Source organism: Lynx canadensis, chromosome D1 (assembly GCF_007474595.2).
Source record: "Lynx canadensis isolate LIC74 chromosome D1, mLynCan4.pri.v2, whole genome shotgun sequence".
Lineage (NCBI taxonomy): Eukaryota > Metazoa > Chordata > Mammalia > Carnivora > Felidae > Lynx > Lynx canadensis.
The window spans coordinates 51,755,915-51,778,905 of record NC_044312.2 but is presented as its reverse complement, the minus strand read 5'-3'; the positions used below and the strand labels follow the sequence as shown (position 1 = coordinate 51,778,905).

Genomic DNA, 22,991 nt, shown 5'->3' with positions numbered 1-22,991 from the left:
TCCTAAAACACCTGCTTTTATGTATATAATAATTGTTTCAATGTTATAATAATCCCACATCATAGGTAAGACAGGTATCAATCTTCGCATTTTATTTTAAAAATAAAGGTCTCTCTGGGGCACCTGGGTGGCTCAGTTGGTTAAGGGTCTGACTTCAGCTCAGGTCATGATCTCTTGGTCTGTGAATTCAAGCCCCACGTCAGGCTCTGTGCTGACAGCTCAGAGTCTGGAGCCTCCTTCCGATCCTGTGTCTCCCTCTGTCTCCCTCTCTCTGTGCCCCTCCCCTGCTCATGCTCTCTCTCTTCATCTTTCAGAATTGAATAAATGTTAAAATTTTTTTTTAAAAAGGTCTCTCATAAATTTATATTTTCATTGACTTCACTTAAAAAAAAAACAGAGAAAGTCTTCCTTCAGTCTCTCCTGTTCTCTCTCATCTTAAGTCTGATCTTCTGCACCTTTAGTTTTTCCTATGCTTATATAGACAGGTGTAGACATTTGAGTGTTTCAATTCCTATGCCACCCGTGACTTTTTTACTGCTCCCCCAACACATTGTAATTTCAGGGCTTATTCTGGGCCTTTGCTTAAACACTGACTGGTTCCAGTTCTTATGGTACTGTGTCTCCAATGCTAAATTACTCTTTTCTATGGATTTTCTGATCCCTTCCTTAGATTTAATTACTTCCCCTAAGTATACGTATAAACAGCTCTTAATACATATTGTTTCCCTTGCCCTTTAAACACACATGCTTTTTAAATGAAATTATTGTATGATAGGTATCATTTACATATATTTTTCTCTTTAACTAGACTGTGAGCTTCTTCATGCTGAACTAAATATGATCTGCAGTTGTTAAGAATTTTCTAGAGTCAGGGAGACCTGTGGTTTGAATGCTATCTCTAATGCATCTAGGACAAGTTTTAGACAAGTTACTTTCTTAATGTCATCTTATTTTTTTATATGTGAAATATAAATCATGACACCTGGTTTAACAGGATATGTTAAAGAACATATAATGAAGTACTGTATGTAAGGCATGCCTGGTACATAATGTATGTTCAACAAACGATAACTAATGTCATTGATGTTTTATTGCTATTATTGCTTTTACAGTGACAGATGACACTCAGGAAATCAAGATGTGTTTTTGAAGAGCTTTCAGTTATTCTCCAGGCAGTAACTCCTTGCAGATTTTCAGGGAGAAGAATATTACAGAGATCACGGGACAATATTCCTCAAAGCAAACTGACCCTCACAAACATATTGGTGTGATGCGACAGAGGTTGCTATAGTGCAAATGAAGAGAACCGCAGCCACAATAAGCCATCTGGGGTCTTCTGAGACATCCAGCTCATAGGAGATAATGAAAACATACATCACCCGTAACCTTTTAGGCCAACTGGGCTATTGAACATAACAGGACATAATGGCTTTCCTGATGTGTCAGAAATTCTCCACTCCTGCCTACAGGTAGTTCATCAAATTGTTCTATGCTTATTGCTTCAATCTGCATTTAGCTTTAATATGCCCTATATGCCTGAATCTTTTCTCCCAAAACCTTCAAGGCCCCAGGAAATTATTGCTCCCGAATGCCATACTCACTAAGTGACAAAGACCCTGAAAGTTGAAAATCAAGCCTGCTACACTACAGAAATAAAAAGGAGAGAAGTCATGTTAAAAATAAACAGTTTCAAAGATTTCATGAAAAAAAGTCAATGCAATTTGCAACTTCATTTGTTCTAGTGACAAGCTGATAAAATGTTGGTGGTACAAATGCATCAGAAAATTTGACACAAATTGAAAGTGACTACACATTCCATTATCCCAAACTCCCTTGGTAATGGAAAATGATTTTTAAAGACAGTTTCTAATATGTCATAGATGTACGAGGCTGCCTATGGGAAATAATACCCTTGATTATCAGGAAAGATAAGCATTCAAAAGAAGGCAAGGGCTGCAGTGATTCTGTGATTGAAGCTTTACTACCCCGATTATTGGCTATGCAAAGAACTTCACTAAGAATACTAAAATATACAAAGAAAATTGTTATCAATGAAATACACTTAAAAATTGGGGTATGGAAATAACTCATGAGTCATTACCAGAAAAGTCAGTGTAGTTAGTCAATAATTAAAGCTTGCCATGTTCAGTTGGTTCAGTGCCCAACTCTTGATTTCAGCTCAGGTCACAGTCTCACGATCATGACATGGAGACCCAGATCAGGCTCCATGCTAAGCATGGAACCTGCTTAAGTTTCTGTCTCTCTCCCTCTGCTCCTCTCCCCCGCTCATGCGCACTCTCTCTCTAAAATAAAACAAACAAAACAAAGCTTGCCAAGGTATGCATTACAATTTTTCTAAAAGAGTGTTAACATGTATTAAATGGCATTCTATTCATTGAAAAGAGTTACTTAAAAATACTAAAAATAATGCACACCAAATTAAATTTTCTCTAGAAACTTTTGAAATAAAAGTATAGTTGGAATTTACTAGATGGTCTTTTGAATTTATTTCATTTTTTTATAATATGGCTTTGTAACATTAGTATGTTGTATCTTATGCAAAAAATGATTATACAATCAAAGAACCTAGATTCATGATAGTTGGAGAAGGTATAGGATACTAAATATTTATGCCAATACAATAACATTATATCAAAGTACTGATTTTCTTTATTTTACAGGGAGAATTGATCTCAGAAATTAAGGGCTCTTCCCAAGGCCACACAACTAATAAGTGATAAAAGGGGGTTTGAATTTAAGTCCATTTCACCTGAAAGACTCGACTATTTCTCCTATGCTATTTTTTTCCAATACATTCTGATCCTGAATTTTAATTAATTCTGAATATACTTTGTTTCATCCTTGATAATCATATATTAATGCAGAAAACAGCTTCCAACTCATCAATATGAAAAAAAATCACTCAATTCATTTCAAAATATTTACTGAAAAAGTTATTAGTTCCTAAGTATCATGCTCAGTAGCCATTCACCAATAGCCATTATATGACAACAGTAGTAGTTTGAACAATTTCAGTTTCAAGTAAAAGAAACCCAGTCCAAACTGACTTAAGCAGCACACAGAAATTTATTGCCAGGACACTGGTGATTTTCCCATAAATGAAGGAAAAACTACAAGGGCCAGAGAAGCTTTGGGTCTCTAAGAGATTGGGCTTGAACTGTTTCTCATCATGACTCTCCCCATCTCTCACTTTTACTTCTGTTAAGGTGTTGGCTTCATTTACTCAGGTGTTGGGGTTAGGTTGAGAAGAGAGAGGCCCACACTTCCTTGCACCTGCTGTATGCAGGGCTCCATATGTGCCCGGTGCCATTTTTGTTGTTGTTGTTGTTCTGAATCAAATTTAATTTCTTTTATTATCAAAAGTTAAGAGACACTTTCTTCAGTCTTAGAAATTTTTACTCTTAGTATAAAATAAATTATCCCACGTCTTACATGTGGGATGTAAGTTTCTGAAAGTTTCTTCCATCATCACTGTCACTTCCTGATTCATTCAGCTGCAAATCATTTCTTAAAGTACTCATCAGAAGGCCACTGTTCTCATGAGATCTATTCAGGCCAGCATCCATATCAGGAATCCTGCACTGTGGCATGGCAGACATGACAGGATGTCCTGAGATACAATTTCCTGGCTCAGAAGGAGAGGACCTGTAGTCTTCATTGTCTGAGTCACTGGAACTATCCTCACTACCTGAAGATGATGAACTTTTAGAATCAGATGAACTATCACGACTACTTATGTAGTCCATTAGACTAGCTTCTGCCTTCAGTTCTCTTTCAAAATCTTCCATTGGAGATGCTAGGACAGTCCATCTTCAGAAGGGGAATGTTTTATAAGATTAGGAGTCCTAGCTAAATTCCGCATTTGTTGCTTCTGTTGCTCTATATGATACATATGCAATATGATATATGTGATAACAGACATGGCCTCTCTAGCTCTGAAGCACACCGTGACAGTCTGAAATGTGAGAAAGTTTCCTGCAGCTTAGCACATAAAAACAACAGGGAAGGATTCTAACTGGCCAGCTACATTCACATAATGATCCATTACCAATCTTTGGCCAAGGTGATGCAGCATTATGGTTCTTTAGGCTTGGGGTGCAAGGCCACCTCCATCATCTGGAAGATGGGTGCTTTGGTTGGGAGCTCCACAAGAATTATAGGATTGCAGTGGAAGAAGAACAGTTTCCTAAAGAATGAGGCCAGGGAAGTACAACAAGTTGAAGATTAGGAAAGCATAGTATGTTATCAGAATTAGCAGACATCAAATATACACTGGCTAACATTTGTCAAACATGTACTACATGACAGGTATTATTCTGAACATATTACATGTATTATATTATTTAATCTTCACAATAACATAAGAAATAGGTGTTTTATATTTATATACACACACACACACACACACACACACACACACACACACACATACACATTGTTTTAAAAGTTTGTTGATTTTCAGAGACAGCAAGCAAGCGGGAGGCAGGGAAGAGAGAGAGAGCGAGAGAGAGAGAGACAGGGATCCGCATTGTCCGTGTGGAGCCATACTCGGGGCTCAAGAACCTTGAGATACAGAGCCAAAATCAAGAGTTAGATGCCTAACCGACTAAGTTATCCAGGTGCCCCAGAAATCGGTTATATTTTTCTCTCCAATAAAGATAACCAAATTAAGGCTTAGAGAAATTAAATCAATTGCTCCAAAAGGTATGGCAGTACTTGAAAGGGCTGGACTGAAAATAATGTCTGATGTAGCTCTTATAACCATTCCATTCCACTTCCAGGTGTGGAGCATTTTTTTTCTTTTGTTTCCCATTACTACATACAGCATGATTTGCAGGTCTTGGGCATCCATCTTTGTGAATATTTTAGTTTATTAATATCTTTAAAATATATTTAGAAGCAAACTGCATGTATCAGATAAATCTATAAAACAAAATGAGGAGGAATATCACACTCACAATTTGGATCTTTGTTATTTTAGGGAACCCACTGAACTAATTTAAAACGAATAGTAACATCAACACGGGTAATCCTATTTATACTTTGAGCCAAATATAATGTTTCAAACCCTTTTCAATAGCCTCTTGCCAAAGCAGATGTTTGTCTCTTTTTTAAATTAAACACTTGACAGTTTCTACTTTTATCCCCTCTGCTTATTTTGTATGTATTCATTCCTGGGTTGAATTTTTCTCTTGACCTTGTTCACCAATCCCAGCAAATGTTATGCTGAAACATCTCTTTCATTCACTGCATTATTAAACTACTTACCGCATTAGAAACTATACATTATCTATCTGATGTTATTCAATGTCTGTTTCTCCACTAGATGATAAACTGTCTGTGTCAGGTATTGTGTGTACTTTATTCATCATCGCATGCTCAATGGCTAGTCAAGCATTTGGTAGAACAGTCAACCAACAGGTAATCTTGAATAAAGTGGATTAATCCACTGATATTTTAATATATACAGAACATACTTTGTCTAATCCAAAATCAAATTTTATTATTATTGGGGTGCCTGGGTGGCTCTTGGTTAAGCGTCCAACTCTTGATTTCAGCTCAGGTCATGATCTCGTGGTTTGTGGGTTTGAGCCCTAGGAGGGCTCTGCACTGACAGTGTGGGTTCTGCTTGGGATTCTTCCCTTCCCTCTCTTTCTGCCCCCCCCCCCCCCGACTAGAATTCTCTCCTCTTTCTCTCAAAAATAAATAAAAACATTAAAAAGTAAAAGTAAATTTAAAAAGTTTGTTATTGTTGTTTTGTTTGATATTTAAGGTTAAGATAAAATCTCATAGCAGGACTAATTTGATGTTTTCGCACTTTTAGCTTCTTCTTCAGATGGAAACATTGACATTTGTTCATACCACCCTGTCTTTGCTCACAGTGCTTCCTTGGTTTACACTGCCCAAGTTCTGCTTTTCTATGGGGTAAACTTCTCCCCATTCTAGAATTTTTCTATTGCCACATCATCTATAAATCTTGTTTGACCTCCTTATGGTAGTTTTTTCTCCACTCATGTTTCTATGGTGCAATTCTATTATTACCCTTATCATCAGTCACTGTTACTATATGTTTAAATGTTTGTATCTTGGAGAATGGAATCTGTCTCTAAACCTGACTTCATATTCTTGGAAACTAATAGAGTACTTGGAACATAGTGCTATTTTCATGTTCATCATTTTTTTTTTTGATCAATAGAACCTCATTTCTTGTGGGATTCATCTAAAAACTCTTTACCAGTGGTTCTACCAGAGAACCACATTCTGAGGATAGAAATGACTGATGCTGATGAAGTTTAGCTGGTTGGGAGCTGAAAATATACAACTTTGAGAAAAAGTCAGTTTGCTGAAGCTAAGGGAAAACTGTACAAGAATGAAAGGATTTGGGTAAGAGGGGACGGAATTATTAAAGGTATGAAAAAGGAAGTGAAAATTCAAGAAAGGAGTATTTTTCAGCATTGTGCAAATGTTCCCAATCAAAACTTATATTCTAGGTGTGAATTTCCCTGGCTGATAAACTGATCATCTTATATTTTAGTTCTATCTTTTTCATTTTCTCTCCCAGATCTTCAGTACCATCTATCCTTTTCTCTGCCAGTGCAGGTACTTATTTGACATTCAATGAATGATATTAGTTCCATGTCAAATTGACTTTGCAAAATAGGAGATATATAAGAGGAGAAGCATTTTACTAAAGAAAGACCACAATGAAATGAATAATAAACTATAAAATCAATGACTCATGCTTAGGGAGGTGGCCAGGGCTCTGGAATCACCCTGACTGAGGTTCAAATTCTTATTGTCACTCACTGGTTGTCAAAATTGTTTATTAACTCTCTGAGCTCCAGTTTCCTCCTCTGTATGACTGGATAATACCTACTTCATATGATGATTGAGAAAAAGAAAATAAGTTATACAGAGTGGTGAATGTATGCTCAGTGTGTACTGAACTCAGTACAGTTTTAACACAACTGAACTCAGTTGAGTTAAAAGAAATTTGTATGGGCTTACAGATTTATCTCATTCCATTCAAGCAATAACCCATTTAAAAATTTTAGGGAACTTAAATTTAAATAAGTGAATTAACCCGTCCAAAGTTTCCAAGTTAATAACTGGTACAATCAGAATTAGAGCACTGGAAGAACAAAGAAAAGTTATTTAAAAGGACATATTGTAACAATTACCATCTCAGAAGGATTCTTGAGCATATAGACAATATTATAATATGACATATGAGAAAAAATAATTTTATTCTCTGTAAGTAGCAATTAATAACAAATTAATAAACATTTGCCAAATAATGAATCATACTTGATTTCCATCAGGGAATGACTAATTCTTATCTGTTTCATCACTTAGATTAAAACAAATGCATGGTTATGTTCAAGTGATATCATCTCTGATATAAAAGTCTGAAGATCTAAGAGTTATTACTTATTGTGTGGAAGGTGTTAATATATCTCTTTGGAACCTCAGTGCAATTTTTGGAGAAGAAACCTAATGGAGCTTTGTGAGTCATTTTAGAATTAGAAGAAAAAAAAAAAAGATGACTTCAGATTAATGAGGCAGTGGCTTCAGGATTCCATTCCACTCAACAGCAGGCCTTTCCTTACCACTCATTACCAATCTAAAGTTTTCCGGGCAATTTAAACTTGATTCCGGAAATGTAAGCCCATCTGCGGCAGATATTTATTGGAGAAGAATTAACAAAGGCCTGGGTATTTCTGGAGCTGTGCTCCTGGAAGCATGTGCAGGTGCGAGCACTTTCCCCCACCTTCCACTTGCGGTAGGGGAAGCTGGAGGCATTTTTCAATGAGGTTGCTCTGGGCAAACCCTAAGGGCCTGTCTTCCTGTTGTGTGTACCCAGTCCAAGGAGTTGAGTAGGAGGCAGTGAAACTGGAGAAGATGAAAAGTGGCATCACTGAAGCCTCCCTCTAACTCTCCTTCAGGTATGCAGCATCCGGTAAACAACAATTAGAACATACACCCATGCCCTCTTGTCAGCACCTATGATCAGCTGGTCAAGCATTGGTGACCCCTGACTGTACTCAGCAGCCCAGAAAATCACACCCGAAGGCAGAGTCAGCTCACCTTTGTCAGAGTAGGAAAGGCTTTTCCTGTTCTGGGGCCTATGGGCTTATCTAAGAAGCCTGGTATGGACATCTCAGGATGTAGTGATAATCATTTCACGGATTTACAGATTTGATCTGGGAAGTTCTGGGCGATTACCTGCTTACTCTGCTCCCTGCCCTCATGGAGGTGACCTTTGTGAGTGTCCATGTCAGAGTTTTCCAGTTTCAAGGCTTCAAGCACATCTCCCAGTTATTGATATCACTGTTTTTCCAACCAAAATAAATTAAATTTGAGACAAGTTGTTCATTCCCAATCACCTACACTTTTCAGTACATCTTACAGATAAAGGCAGACTCCAGTTTTCATAAAAAGCCAGCTCAGTACTTGTCTGGACAAGTGGGATACCCAGGAAAAATGAAAGATCTCCAGACTGTGCTTCTAAAAGCTATGTTAATCCTGAGACGATAGCACGTTATTAAAGAGTGAAGATAGCACATGAAAAGTAGCTAGCTAGCAGGGCAATGTCTGATGCACCACTAGCATTTAATAATAACAGAAGGTACAAGGCATTCCTTCTGCATGGTATTAGTTCTTTTGCTCATGTCTGCACCTTGCCCTTTCATTGTCCAGATGGAGAGGACTCTGTTACTTCTTTCAAGTGTAATTACTGCAAATTGCTCTTGGCTCAGCCCCTTCCCAGATACTGGGTTGTCAAGAAACCCCATTTCAGGGCTGTCCCATGCATCTGTATGAGTGTACATCTCTCCCCTTCCCCAGCTCTCTCTCTCTTTGTGGATGCATAAACATATCTCTCTGTATCTCACTTTCAAACCTGTGGCCTTTTAGTTTTAGGAACCTGAAGATGCTCAAACAGAAATCATTACCATTAATATATGATGAGAGGATGCCTGTTTGACCATCAAATAAGCACATTTTTAATTCAAGTCTAAAACTGACAAACTCTAAAACTATGTACTACAAGACAAGAAAAAATACATTATCAAGATTAGCAAATTAAAAAAAAAATAACAAAACAAAGCCTCTGCAACTGAAAACAATAAGTTATCAAAATTTACTTCAGAAGAAAGAGTGTTTTTTACTGAAAGCCTGAATTAGAGTCCTGGCTCTTCCATTTTCTAGTTAAGAGATGGAGTGGGGGGGACTTAGTTCATTTCTCCTGCCCATGTTCCCTCCACCCGTGAAGTGAGATTAATAAATGTTTCCTTTCCAGGCCTGAGGTGAAGAGTTACTTATAAAGACACACCAATGACAAACATTTACATTCACGAAGCCTTAGTATGTACCAGCACCTTAAGCACTTTGCACGATACATGATACTCCATATGAGAAGGAATATTTATATTCCCATTTAACATAGGAGAATCTGAGTCTGTATTATATAATTATAGTACAAATTACTTTTTTGCCAAAGCATGCCCTGTAATGGCATTTGTTAGTTGTTATTATTTTCCCTTCAAAAAGTAAGTGAACACAATATATTTGCAAAGAACCGTGTTTGGTTTCTCTCAAGGAAATGAAGCTGTCCCGTGCCCACCATTTTCCCTCCACTGCCAGGCTTTGGAGATGTACCATCTACATTTGCAGACTTCAATTATGTGTGACTCTTCCCTTCTCATGCTCCTGCAATCTTCATCTCATTCCCACACCTCCTGATTCAGAATGAAAACGGAAATAATGTTTCTATTAAAATAAAGGGACCAGAATTGCATCATTTCTTAATTAATTAGAAGATGCCTGTCTCTCTCCTCTCGTAATTACATGCTTCTCTTTTCATTTCTTTCTTGTGATGAGAATCTACACTCTTAAATGAAATCAATATAAGATTTGAGTTGAATGGGTATCAACTTTACTCTGGGGAAAAATGACATTTGTTCACTACACCAGCTCAAAAAAGAACTTGAGGGTTGTGAGGATTAAGTTAGCTTATTCTTGATTTACTCCACACATCTTTATTGAGCAATGCTAAGTACTGGACACAAATCAGTCAATAAGAGAGATGTGCTTTCTGTTCTTGTGGGGTCACGTTAGCAGGGGGAGACAGACCTTGTCTGTGCCATTTATGAGTGGGGATGGGAAGTGTGCATCTGTGTCTTATTTCACTTGATAGTAGGGCATAGCAGTAGTTATGGGTGTTACAGTAAGGTCTCACAGGGCACTAAAACATCACTTGAAATAAAACTTGATGGGGAAAATCGTATTTACCAGAACTCTTTTTAAGAAGAAAAAAGTGGTTGGCAAAAGTAGTTTATATGGTTACTGGGCATGGAGGGTGAAAATCTTCAGCAGGGATGAGTTACTCTAAAGTACCTTCAAAAGAAGTTGGGTCCTGTTAACTTTCACCTTTGTTTGTCTTTGTCAAAAGGCAGTGTGCATGATGGAAACAAAACTGGGTTACTCTCTATTAACTGATGAGACACTGAGCATTGACAATGTTCCCTGCCAGTCCCTCATGCAAACCCCAGAGTTTCCTCCAAACATATGTTAGAACTCAAAAACTATGATTCAAACAAACACAGGTCATAGTCCCCCAAATCATTTTCATTCTTTAGACAGGTCCTGAACTTTACAATTATGTCAAATAATTTCCTGCTTTACAAATCCTCCCTTTTCTGGTATCTATCTTTCTTTCCTTAACTGCTATCATCCTGCTGCTATATATGTATGTATACTACTATGTATATATGTATGTATGTACTACTATTACCTTCCCAATTTCTTTTCTAATCATTTTTTATCTGACTTCACTATCAAGTGTGAGTTCCATAAATACAGTGATTTGTCTTATTCATCTTGGCACTACATTGCTAATACCCTGAATCCATATAGGTGTAATAAATATTTACATTATGTTATTATTTAAATAATAATTTTCTACTGAAGGAAAAATTCCAGTAACTTGTTTACTAAGTCACGCCTACTACACCCAAGAAAACTGTATTCACAGATCAGACATCCAATAAATATTTGTTGAATGTCTATATGATTGTCTGATCCCTTGTTCCTCTAAATAATGTTAATTTCCTCTAATAAGAGCAAATCATTTTCTTTTACTTTCTTTGGATAGTCTTTTTGCTATTCTTATATTTCAGGACATTCAGAAGCGGTTTAGTTTCAAAACTGTGAAGTGTGTTAAAAATGTGTTATTTATAGACTAATTGGCAAAGCCATATAAACGTAATGATGGCAGCTCAATTTCTGGGTACAGTCTTGTTTGGTTCATCATAATTTGACAAGTTGGCATGCATGAGGTTAATGAGAAAATTCATTTTATCTGACATACTAGGCATTTAGGAGAGCAACAGTCACACTAATAAGGAATTACATGTTATACATATTGCATAGTCTTTGCAATTTTTCTTAAAAATATATAATGAATAGTTTGCTTTGCTGAACTCTAGATAAGCAAAGAAAGAAAGGGCAACACCAAGGACTTCAGAAGAGAAACAGAATGTCTTAATAGCTTCATGTTCAAGGCAGAAGTTCAAGGTGATAGCCCAGAAGGGCAAACATAGACCCTACCCCTGCCTGGTGTGGAAGTACAAACAGAATTGAATTATTTGTCCACATTACTCTGAAAATAATTGTTTACAGTAATCATACCAGGAACATGCCACTAGCTCTCATAAACATCCTTTTAAAATAAGCTAACAACTAAGAATATAGGGAAACAACCCTTTTCCCAAAGGCAGTGAACAGAGATCCAAATAGCATTCACATTACGCCCACTGGAAGGACAAATTCAACTATCCTTTCTAGATAAATCGTTGTTGGCACCTATATGACAAGCACCATGCAAGGTGCTAGAGAAACAGTGGATGGCAGACATATTGTCACTGCCCTCAAGGAGCACACAATCTAGTAGGAAAAGCTTACAGTTATGGTAGGTTCAAGGTTACTGTGTCCTGGGTGAGAACCTTTGCAGGTGAGATTCAGCAAGTGAATGATGTCAAGGAGAGACAAATCTGGTTCTTTCTGAGTGCACTGGACACCTGGTTAGTTCTATGAGGATCTCTGTCCTAACATGGGTTATTCCATAAGAAACAGAAGAGCAGAGACAATCTCTATTTTAAGCACCACATCTAATCATTTCCCAACTTGGAAAAAGTTTCATTGTGAGTCCAATTTCTTGTGCTTGTCATTCACGGTCTTGCTTGCCACTTCTGGCCCCAGTGTGTGAACATACTTAGCAAAAAAATAAATAAAAATAAAAATAAAAATAAAACGAAACAAAAAACCTCATACCAAAAACAAACCAAAACAAACAAAATAGCAAAAACAACAACAAAACACTATACGTGTAAAGGGCTTGAGATCATTGTATTTACCTATTTAAACACTAAGCAGTAGTAGGTCCAAAAAAGATCATGGGAGGAAGGCTCTTTCCTTTCCATGTGGCGGCAGCCATCTGCTCAAAGGTAAGCAGGACGGGCACTTACACGTACCCCCAGGAGCTAAGGAGGAAGAAACAGTCCAGTGTGATGCGCTTTCTTCTCAGGTTGTGCTGCTGCCAGTACCTCCAGCTCTCTACACTCCACAGGAACCCCTGCCCAACCTGACCTGATAAAGCACATAGACTGGGATACAAGGCCAAGGAAGGTTATGCCATATTTCAGATTCGTGAGCGACGAGGTGGCCATAAACTCCCAGTTCCTAAGGGTGCTACCGCTGGCAAGCCTGTTCATCATGGTGTTAACCAGCTAGTTTGCCCGAAGCCTTCAGTCTGTTGCAGAGGCGTGAGCTGGATGCTGCTGTGCGGCTCTGAGAGTCTTGAATTCTTACTGGGTTGCAAAGATTCCACGCACAAACCCTCTGAGGTTATCCTCATTGATCCATTCCATAAAGCTCTCAGAAGAACTCCTGGCACCCAGTGGATCACCAAACCAGTCCACAAGCACAGGGAGCTGTGAGGGCTGACATCCTCAGGCTCCTGCATGGCCTTGGAAAGGGTCATAAGTTCTACCACACTATTGGTGGTTCTCACTGCACAGCATGGAGAAGATGTAATAGTCTCCAGCTCCACTGTTACCGCCAATATAAGTAAAGTTTGTAAAAATCTTGCCTGGTAAACAATTTAGGACAGTCAAAAATAAATAGATACTACACAATCATCACAATATCTAGCATTTGTATTGAGATTCACTGTTTACAATATGCTTCCAAAGTGCATTTCTTAGTGGTTCTCAACCCTGGCTGTGCCACAGAATTACTTATATGTGTTGTTAATATCACCAATACCCAGACTGCAGGCCAGCAGATTCTGATTCAGTAGATCAAAAATGGTATTTTTAAGCAGCTTCATGGATGATCTTGAATTGCAGTCAGGATGGAGAAGCATGGCTTCATGTCATTTGTTTCTTCCACAGTGTTCCTGGGAAATAGGTTTTATTTATACTCCATGAACTTTGACTCCCTTATGCCTAGAATGATTTTCCTGAGGCACCTACTTGGGGAACCCTCCCCTAACCACATCCTCTTCTCACCCAGTCTACCACACAGGCAGATCCAAATCACAGATGAGGATACTGAGCATACCACTGATTTGTCATTCTAATGTGCTGGGGTTTTTTTTGTTTGTTTGTTTGTTTTGCTTTTTTATTTTATTTTTTTTTAACTTTTTTTTTTCAACGTTTTATTTTATTTTTGGGACAGAGAGACAGAGCATGAACGGGGAAGGGGCAGAGAGAGAGGGAGACACAGAATCGGAAACAGGCTCCAGGCTCCGAGCCATCAGCCCAGAGCCTGACGCGGGGCTCGAACTCACGGACCGCGAGATCGTGACCTGGCTGAAGTCAGACGCTTAACCGACTGCGCCACCCAGGCGCCCCTGTTTGTTTTGCTTTTAATCACAGTACCTTATTCAGTTAGTCTCCTACTTACTTGTGAGCTCCTTAAGAGCATGGACTTCCTGGGACACCTGGGTGGCTCAGTCAGTTAAGCAGCTGACTCTTGATTTCAGCTCAGGTCACGATCTCATGGTTCATGAGACCAAGTCCCATGTCGGGCTCTGTGCTGACATCAAAGAACCTGCTTGGGATTCCCTCTCTCTCTCCCTCTTTCTCTGCCCCTCCCCCGCTGTGCTCTCTCTCTCAAAATAAATAAATAAACATTAAAAAAATAAGCATGGACTTATTATGTATTTGCTCTTTTCTCTTAAGAATGCGTTATATTACTTGGACATGGTAGGATTAAAATTAATAATAACAATAATAATACATTATGTTTACTATGTGTCAGTTACCATCCCCTGCATTGTATAGATATGAATCGATTTAATCTTCATGCCAACTATATGACATAGATGAGGTAAGTATTGTTCTTATCCTCATTTTGCAGATAAGGAAACTGGAACACAAAGAAAGTCAGAAGCCTGAGGTCACACTGTCTGATCAATGGAGAAGCATTAATATCACGTCCGTATCACAGGATGAAGAAAATTCTTTTCACTTCACAGATGAGAAAATGGAAACTTTTCCTATCATACCAGCATGGACCATTTATACTGTGGTTTGGATACTTGTTCTTTATTACAGTATCTGGAGTTTGGGGGATTCTTTCAGTTCAGTGTATCCTGTGTGTAATACTTCTACATTGTTCTATTATCTTTTAAATGGGGGAGACAGAAGATACCAGCAGAACCACTGCAGTGCATGTACCTCCAGTTGAAGACAGACGATGTTAAGGAGCACTGCCAGCCATCTGTTGACATACTGATTTGCCACGGAAAAAAATGGGAGTGCATTTGTTCACACTTCCAGATTATTTAAAAATAAGGAGCAATGGGAGTTATTAAGTTGGGCAATCTGAGTTCTAAGTAGCATTTATACACTTTTTTTTCCTGGATGCCTTCCTTAAAATTAAATTTTTAATAACCTTTAAGCCTTGCAGCCTTGAGGGAATAATTTCTTTCACAGTAGTTCAAAGGTTTAATTTCACAGTAAAGCTTTTGAAATATGGTATTATCCCTTTTGTTCTAGAAAATTACTGTTTAAAAAAATCATATTTCAAAGTAATGATTATAATGAGAAAAAGATATGAGGCCCAACTTCAAAAGGAAAAAATGATAACCTCGCCTGTGATGTCCTCTAGTGAGCCTTTCCCTCGTGGATTCTAATTTGTAACAGTTCGAAAAATCTCTGGAATTGTGCAGTCTCTGCCTGGTAATACAGCCCAGGCTGCGGTCTCACAGTGAGGAGGGGTTGATATAGACATAACGGAAGCCATTAACTTTCTTATGTAAGTAAAATGCGGTATGTCTTCAGTCCTGCTGCGTGTGTGTTTTCTGTAATGCTATTTCCAAACAATGTTATCTTTGGAGTTCTAAAGCCATTTTGTGGACATTAGAGTTGCTTGGAGTTGCAGAGCAGGCAGTGGGTACGTGAAGCATAGCAGAGTCTGACAGGGAAAGAGGACGAGAACCATCTAATACAGAGCACCCAGTCTGGGCTTTACAAATGTTTTATCTTTTTAATCTTCATAGTAGCTCTCTGAGATCAACAGTATTAGCCCCATTTTACTAATGTTAAGGCCTCCTATAAAAGAAAATACTCATCTGGTCTAATTAGTTTAAGAATCAAAGTCCTCACTGCAACTTCCATTCAGAGCTCCTTGGCCTATTTATCACTTTATAAGAGTTTTTTTTTTTTTTTTTTTTTTTTTTTTGAGAGTGAGAGATAGAGTGTGTGTGTGTGTGTGTGCATGTGCACACGAGCGGGGGAGGGGCTGAGGGAGAGGGGGAGAGGGAGAGAGGGAGAGAGAATGTCTCAAGCAGGCTCCATGCTCAGCATGGAGCCTATCACAGGGCTTAATCCCACGACCTTGGGATCTTGACCTGAGTAGAAATCAAGAGTTGGATGCTCCACCAACTGAGCCAACCAGATGCCCCAGGACTATTTGTTAAGTTGTAAATTCATAGACATGAAAAAGTTAATGAAGAAAGACTCATGGAATGAGAACTACATATGCAGGATACAATTAGAACCATAAGTATCCAAAATTTAAAAAAATACTACTGTTAGCTATTAAAGGACTGACATTAAAGGAAATGTTGGGTAGTAGGGACATGGGATGAGATCTCAAAATACATGCATTTAATCTCTAGGGCTATAAAATCTGGGACAATTCACTGAAATCCTCTTAGCTTCAATTTCTGCATCTGAGAAATGGGCACAAAAGACATAAAATGTTTCCCTCAAGTGATAAAAAGGATATGGATGTGAGAAAGCTTTCTGAACTATTGACTCTCACGTTAATGCACCCATGGCCATTCACCCTGCAGCTCTGTGTATGCATGTGTATAATTATTGGTTTTTAGATGTTTCCAACTCAGTATTTATCATACTTCATGGCAATGATCTATTTAGATATTTTTCCCACAAACATACTCTAAGATCTTTAGGGCAGAGATTGTATTTTGTTCATCATTATATTTATCACATATTATATACTCAGCCACCTGCTTAAAATTTAATACTACATTCCTATTTATGCATTCATACATTCATTCAATTAGCATTAATATCTACTAAATGCAAGATAATCAATAGAATGGAGTCAATTTAATCTAGGAGCTTTCACAAAATAATATATTGAATGAATTATGGAAGTATGGGCCATAGATAGTAATATAAATTTTATTCTTGTTATTCCCTCTGTGCCCTTTAAACTTTGGTAAACACAATAATAGTAGCTAACTTTTACTGAATGCATACTACTCACCATGCTGTATGATAAGTAACCTGCATGTGTTATCTCACCAATATCTCCCCCAAAATAAAAAGGTTAGTACTGGAGAAAAGAAAGAAAGAAAGAAAGAAAGAAAGAAAGAAAGAAAGAAAGAAAAAAAGAAAGAAAGAAAGAAAGAAAGAAAGAAAGAAAGAAAGAAAAAGGAAAAGGAAAAGGAAAAGGAAAAGGAAAAGGAAAAGGAAAAGGAAAAGGAAAAGGAAAAGGAAAAGGAAAAAAGAAAGAAAAGAAAAGCAAAAGAAAAGCACAGGCTGGGGGCGCCTAGATGGCTCAGTCAGTTAAGCATTTGACTTTGGCTCAGGTCATGATTTCATGGCTCCTGAGTTCTGGCCCTGCATCTGGCTCTTGCTGACAACACTGAGACTGGAGCCTGCTTCCGATTCTGTCTCCATCCTCCTCTGCCCCTCTGCTGCTCACACTTTCTCTCTCACACACACACAAAAATAAACATTTAAAAATTTTAAAAAAAGAAAAGAAAAGAAAAGAAAAGAAAAGAAAAGAAAAGAAAAGAAAAGAAAAAAAGAAAACCACAGGCTGAAAATAGTGTCACTTAGACCAAGTTCCCAAACCAGGGCTTAATATCCAATCTAACTGCAGTTTCAACCTCCCCCAGAAATGTGACTTTAACCAGTCAGTTAGGAAATGTTTTGTTTTGTTTTTCATCAGCACCAATGAGTCTGTCACCTGGGTCCTCTCCATTTACCAAAGAAAGATGAGGTAATCTGCAAGATAAGACACCTTGCTTTTTCCCCTAGCAAACAGCCTCCTGGGGAACAATCCTTTTCTTGTGCTAATAACTTTCTTATTCCATGCTCTGTCTATAAAAATCTTCCATATTGTGTAACTCCTCAGAGTGCCTCTCTACTTGCTAGGTGGGGTTTTGCCTAATTCATGAATCATTTAATAAAGTCAATTAGATCTTCAAATTTACTTGGGCAAATTTTATTATTAAACAGTACTATCACTATAAATATTGAGGAAACTGAGGCTTTAATAGGTTAGGTAATTTGTTCAAGGTCACAGTAAATACTGAGGTCAAGATTCAAAACTAGGTCTTCCCGATTCGTTTATTCAACAAAACTTTATTATACTCCTACTATGTGCCAGATGCTAGGCTACTTACTGGGGACTCAATGGTGAATAAGAACTCAGTGCTTACCTTTGTGTGCTTATTGCCTAGCAGGAAAAGAAAGATTAAACATAGAAATATGTGATTGATTATTATAATTATTTTAAGTTTCTTTTAAATGTTTAAACTGATACTTATAAAATCCAAACTCAGAACTGTCTTCTTATATTCTAAATATACAGAGAAATTTTCTCCTTTCTGATAGGTACCTGATAGGGATGGGCAGGTGGTGGTCTTTTATTCTCTCCAAGTTCAGAGTCATTCATCATAACTAATCTGCTTAGTTATGATATTTTCAGCCAGTAATTCAGATTTTCATGTTTACATTCAATTTTAAACACTATGGAACTATAATGCATCAACATAAATACATACATACATACATACATACATACTAAATATTTTTTAAATGTTGGATACATATTCTCTTAAGTAGCCAAAAGGTCCTGAGGTTGGTCTCTAAAAGGCACTTTTCAGGAATGAATACCCTTCTGGTACTAGAACTAGGTCACATAGATTGATATATTTCATCTTTGTAGCACATTGACTTAATCTGTCCCATCATAATTCCTTTTCTCTGAACCAAGAGGCCCTGTTGGATAAATTTAAGCTTATGAGTAGAATAAGTTTCTGTGATCTGTATTAAAAGAATGGATGGTTATGGTAAAATTAAAAAAAAAATGTATATTTGGTCTTTGTCTCTGGATCCTGGCAAGAGTTCCTAAAATCTTTGGAACTCTCTGAGTGATAAGAGTTTCTTTTATCATCCATAACAGGTCCCTTTTGACCATATTAGAGTTTATGGTAATGAGGTAACTCTCGGTAGGCCCCTTGATAGCCTCAAGATGGGTTACAGAGGAACCAATTACACGATTAGAAGGTTAGAACTATCAGTTCCACCCGACCCCCAACCTCTGAGGAAGGGAGAAGGGTTGGAGATTGAATTCAGTCACCACTACCCAATGATTTAATCAATTGTGCCTATGTAATGAGACCGTTAAAACCTCTGAAACAATGAAGTTTGAAGGAGCTTACAGGTTGATGAATGGAGAGTTGTAAGAACTCCTAAATTTGTAGCAAGCTAGGCAGAGTGCAGGTAGCATAAGGACCCCATTTCCTGCTGACATCTAAAATATAGGCAGTCTTTGTGGAATTAAGCTCCCTTGGTTCTGCACTAACTCCAGGTTGTTAGTGTCAGAATTAAATTGCATTGTAGGACACCTAGTTGATATTAGAGAATGGGAGAGCTGATTGATGTTGGAAAGATATATTTCAATTGTTTTGAAGAAACACACAATAGTACTAAGAGTCTGACTTGGTTTTGCCAAAGGGCCATCACCTTAAATAGCTTCAGTTCTAGTTCTGGCATTTAGAATTTGTGTGACCTTGAACAGATTACCTAATTTCTTGAAGGTTCTGTTTCCCTATCCATAAAACAGAAGCATTCATAACAGGATTGTTAGAAAGATTAAAATAGTAACTGTAAAAATAAGCTTTTTTTTCAATAGCTGACACCTAGTTAAGTATTTAGTCATTTTTAATCTCACTCCCTCTTCTTTTCCTTTCCCTCAAATTTAGTTCTAGAACAAACTATTTCGTAATAGCCCAGAAATCCAGTATGGTTCTAATTATACTTTTTACACTCCAGAAATTCCAGTATTTCTCTAACAATGGATGTCTTCTCTCAGGCAGTTTACAGCTGTGGATCAGACCATCTAGTAGGCAACATGTCCCAGTTTGGGGTTTGGGAAATATAGTTACCACTCCAGATTACATGGTGATTAAAATGCAGGAGACAGTGCAAGACAATACTGAATTCATTAACATTTACAACATATTAGCTATGGGATTATTTCCAGGGGCAAGAGCCAGGAAAAAAGGGGTTGAGCATTTGCTTCTAATAGGAGGTAGAGGTACCTTTAAGGTTTAACCACTAAAGTTCTAACAAACCAGCTTCTCTGATAAGGCAGACCAGCCAGCCTCTGCGTGTTTTGCAATTTTCAATACACAGTTCCACTTTCACACTTCAATAATTCATTTTCTAGCACTTAGAATCCAGAAACCTGCTCTCACTGATGTAGCTAAAATGTAAGGAACAGAGTTTAATAACCAACATCTCTACTTATCTCATCTCATTCTCCAGTAAATTGTATTGGAAAACATGTGTAAACAGTACCAAGCAAACAGAGCATTTATGGTCTCCTTTAGAATGTGTTCTATTTGAATTCTAGATTTATAGAGGTAATAATTTTATAGAGGTAACAATTTTCCATAACAAAAATGCAAAACTTTCTAAAATGAAAATTCTAATACTATCATAGAATTGTAGAATCTTCAGACTTACATTCAAATAGAACAAACATACGTGGAGTACCCAATTTCTCCTCGTAGTATTCTGAAAGGTTTCAATCTCTGTGTGGCAGGTATTATCACTCTCATTTTGCAGACAAAGCCCCTTAGAATACTAGAGGTTAAATTATTTTCCTATGGTTGGAGTAAAAATAGAGCTTGGAAAATCCAAATAGACTTGAATGCTTCTCATGTTCAAATATGAACAATCATTAGATATGTCAAATTAATAAAATAATCTAAAAAGGTCCTCCTTCCAATGATCTTAAATTTTAGAAAATAAAACAAATATCTCAGAGCATATGAGGTGCCCTTTAAGTGCATGGGTGTCATACACATTATCAGATGTTTGTTTTTCAAAATTTATTTAGTGATATTTAGATACATTAAGCAAAAATCACAATTCCGTTTGACTGGTAGCCAGCATGGCTCTAACCTAATCCAGGTGGAACTACAGCTGGGTTAAGAACTTAAGACCATCATCAATATAAGCTTAAACTGTGAAGGCCACCAATATTTAAAAGGCCCATGACAAAACTTTCTTCAATGTGTCTCCAATGACTTAAAGGTGCTGTTAAGGTACATGGGCAATCTCATGAATATTAAGAATTTTGTTCATGATGTAGTAATAAATCATTACTTATTTGGTATTAAGGCAAATAATAATCGCAATCATAACAGCTAACAGTGATTAACCAATCTCTTTGTGCTAGACACTCCGATAGTTAATTTACATATTTTACATATTTCAACTCCAGATCTATATAAACATTGTTAACGTCTGCCATGGTCTAACAATTTTACAGACGAGGATACCAATGCTCAGAAAAGTCAAGATACTCTGCTAGCAAGGACCTGAGCTAGGATCCAAACTCAAGTATGTTGGACACCAAAGGCAGAGCTGCATCCTCACTGCCACTGTTGAATATTTGAAAAGATTAGAGCAGACTTTAATAAAGTAGTGTCATTCATCCCTAGCCAAACAGAGCTCTTCATCAGATGTCCAGCAGATTAAAAACCTAAAATATGGACTGTGACATCAATGGCATTCTGACCACCAAAGATTAATGCTTCCTTTTCATAATATGAAAAGTCAGCCACAGACTGCATTTTGTCAGCTCCCTTGAATCTAGAAATCCGTCTAAGTCCTGACCAAGTAATACTGATAGAAGAGATGTACAACATTTCCAGGCCTGGTCCAGCCTCCTGAGTGATGCTTCATTGTGTCTCTTTTCTTTATGCTAGTTTTCTATCAAACTCCAAGATGATCTTGGAAGCCAAATGTTGAAAGGGAAGAATCTCTTTTGGTTAGGTCCTTCAAGCACAGTAACTGTCCTTTATTCCTACCTTATACTGTCTGGTCTCTAGATGAATGAGAAATAACTTCTATTATATCAAACCACTAAGACTTGGGATTTTCTCTCTTGGAGTAGTTTGTGATAACTGATAAAGATTATTAGATATGCATAATAGTTCCAGTAATGTGGCCACTCAAATCTACAAACATCAAATTAGTCTTGTAGAAGAGCAAAATATTACAATAGCTTTAGTTCCATTTCACTTTTAGAGAAGAATTTTAACTTTGGTTAATGATGGAAGGAAAAAAAGAAGTGTTACTTTGGAATGCAGTACGGCTGCACCTTTCGCTGGTGCTTCACAGAACCACTAGTTTTAATAAGAAACCATTCATTTTCAGAGTCCTTGAGGCCAGAAAGCAGTAGAGTTGTTTTAGTGGTTGGAGATGAAGTAAAATATCAAAAGAAATGATAAAATGTGATAATGACATTTCACTGTTTTCAGTTTAAAAAAACAGGAATATTTTGAGTAAAACTTAAAAAGTCAAAGTTAACTATACAGTTGAATCTTTCTCTTTTCTGTTTCTCTAACCACCTTGAATATAGATAAAAAATGTTGACCCTGATAAAAATATTGCCTACCATCTACTACAAACCTTTTATATTTTAAAAAAAGTATTGCTACATACTCTGCATATTCTTGTCACAATAATATTCAAAACAGCACCATAAAATAAGCCTTATCCATTTTATAGTTAGGGAAATCAACTCATAAAGATTACACAAAATGCTCATGGTCATATGGCAGACATGGATGGAAACCGGGGCACATCTGCTTAGTCATCCTCCTCTACCCACAATATTTCAGGCTTCCATCTCCAACAACCTGTTGGCTCTACTCTCTATTTTTGTCTGTGACTGTGTAAATGGTAAAACTAATATGATTATCAAGCTGCCCCCTACTTAGCCACTCCACAGAATCTGACTCTGCTGGAAATTCCCTCTTTTGGCTTACCCAGCACCATCATCTTGTTCCTTTCTTAACTGTGCCTAATCCTGGGCTTCCTTCCCTCCTGTCTGCCCTAAAAGACTTGATCTACTGCTCTCCTTACTGGTAAAATTTCAGTTTTCAGTTCCCCATGTGGTTCCTCAACACATGAAAAAATTTCCCCCAGTAGACTGTTGTTACGGAATTTATGTTCGGGGCTCATATATTCTTAGAGAAGAAACACATTTTATTCTTTATGGAAGTCTGTATTTTATGTTGCATACTTATGCAAAGGACATGTTCTGTATAAATCTTACAAATGAAAATGTGAATATGAACATGCAAATCTGGTAACAACTGTGAATTGAGATATAAATAG

The 22,991-nt window shown here is 37.3% G+C and overlaps 1 protein-coding gene and 1 pseudogene across 1 annotated transcript; one reads left to right on the top strand and one right to left on the bottom strand.

Moving 5' to 3' along the window:
• Positions 1-3,447: 3,447 nt before the first annotated feature.
• LOC115525740 (ELL-associated factor 2-like) lies at positions 3,448-3,898 on the bottom strand. The gene is given in 2 exon segments (XM_032595049.1): positions 3,448-3,820; positions 3,823-3,898. Coding segments are annotated over 2 exon segments (432 nt in total). The 5' UTR covers positions 3,884-3,898; the 3' UTR covers positions 3,448-3,449.
• An 8,578-nt stretch (positions 3,899-12,476) lies between these two features.
• On the top strand, positions 12,477-13,153 carry LOC115526238 (annotated as a pseudogene).
• The last annotated feature ends 9,838 nt before the right edge of the window (positions 13,154-22,991 follow it).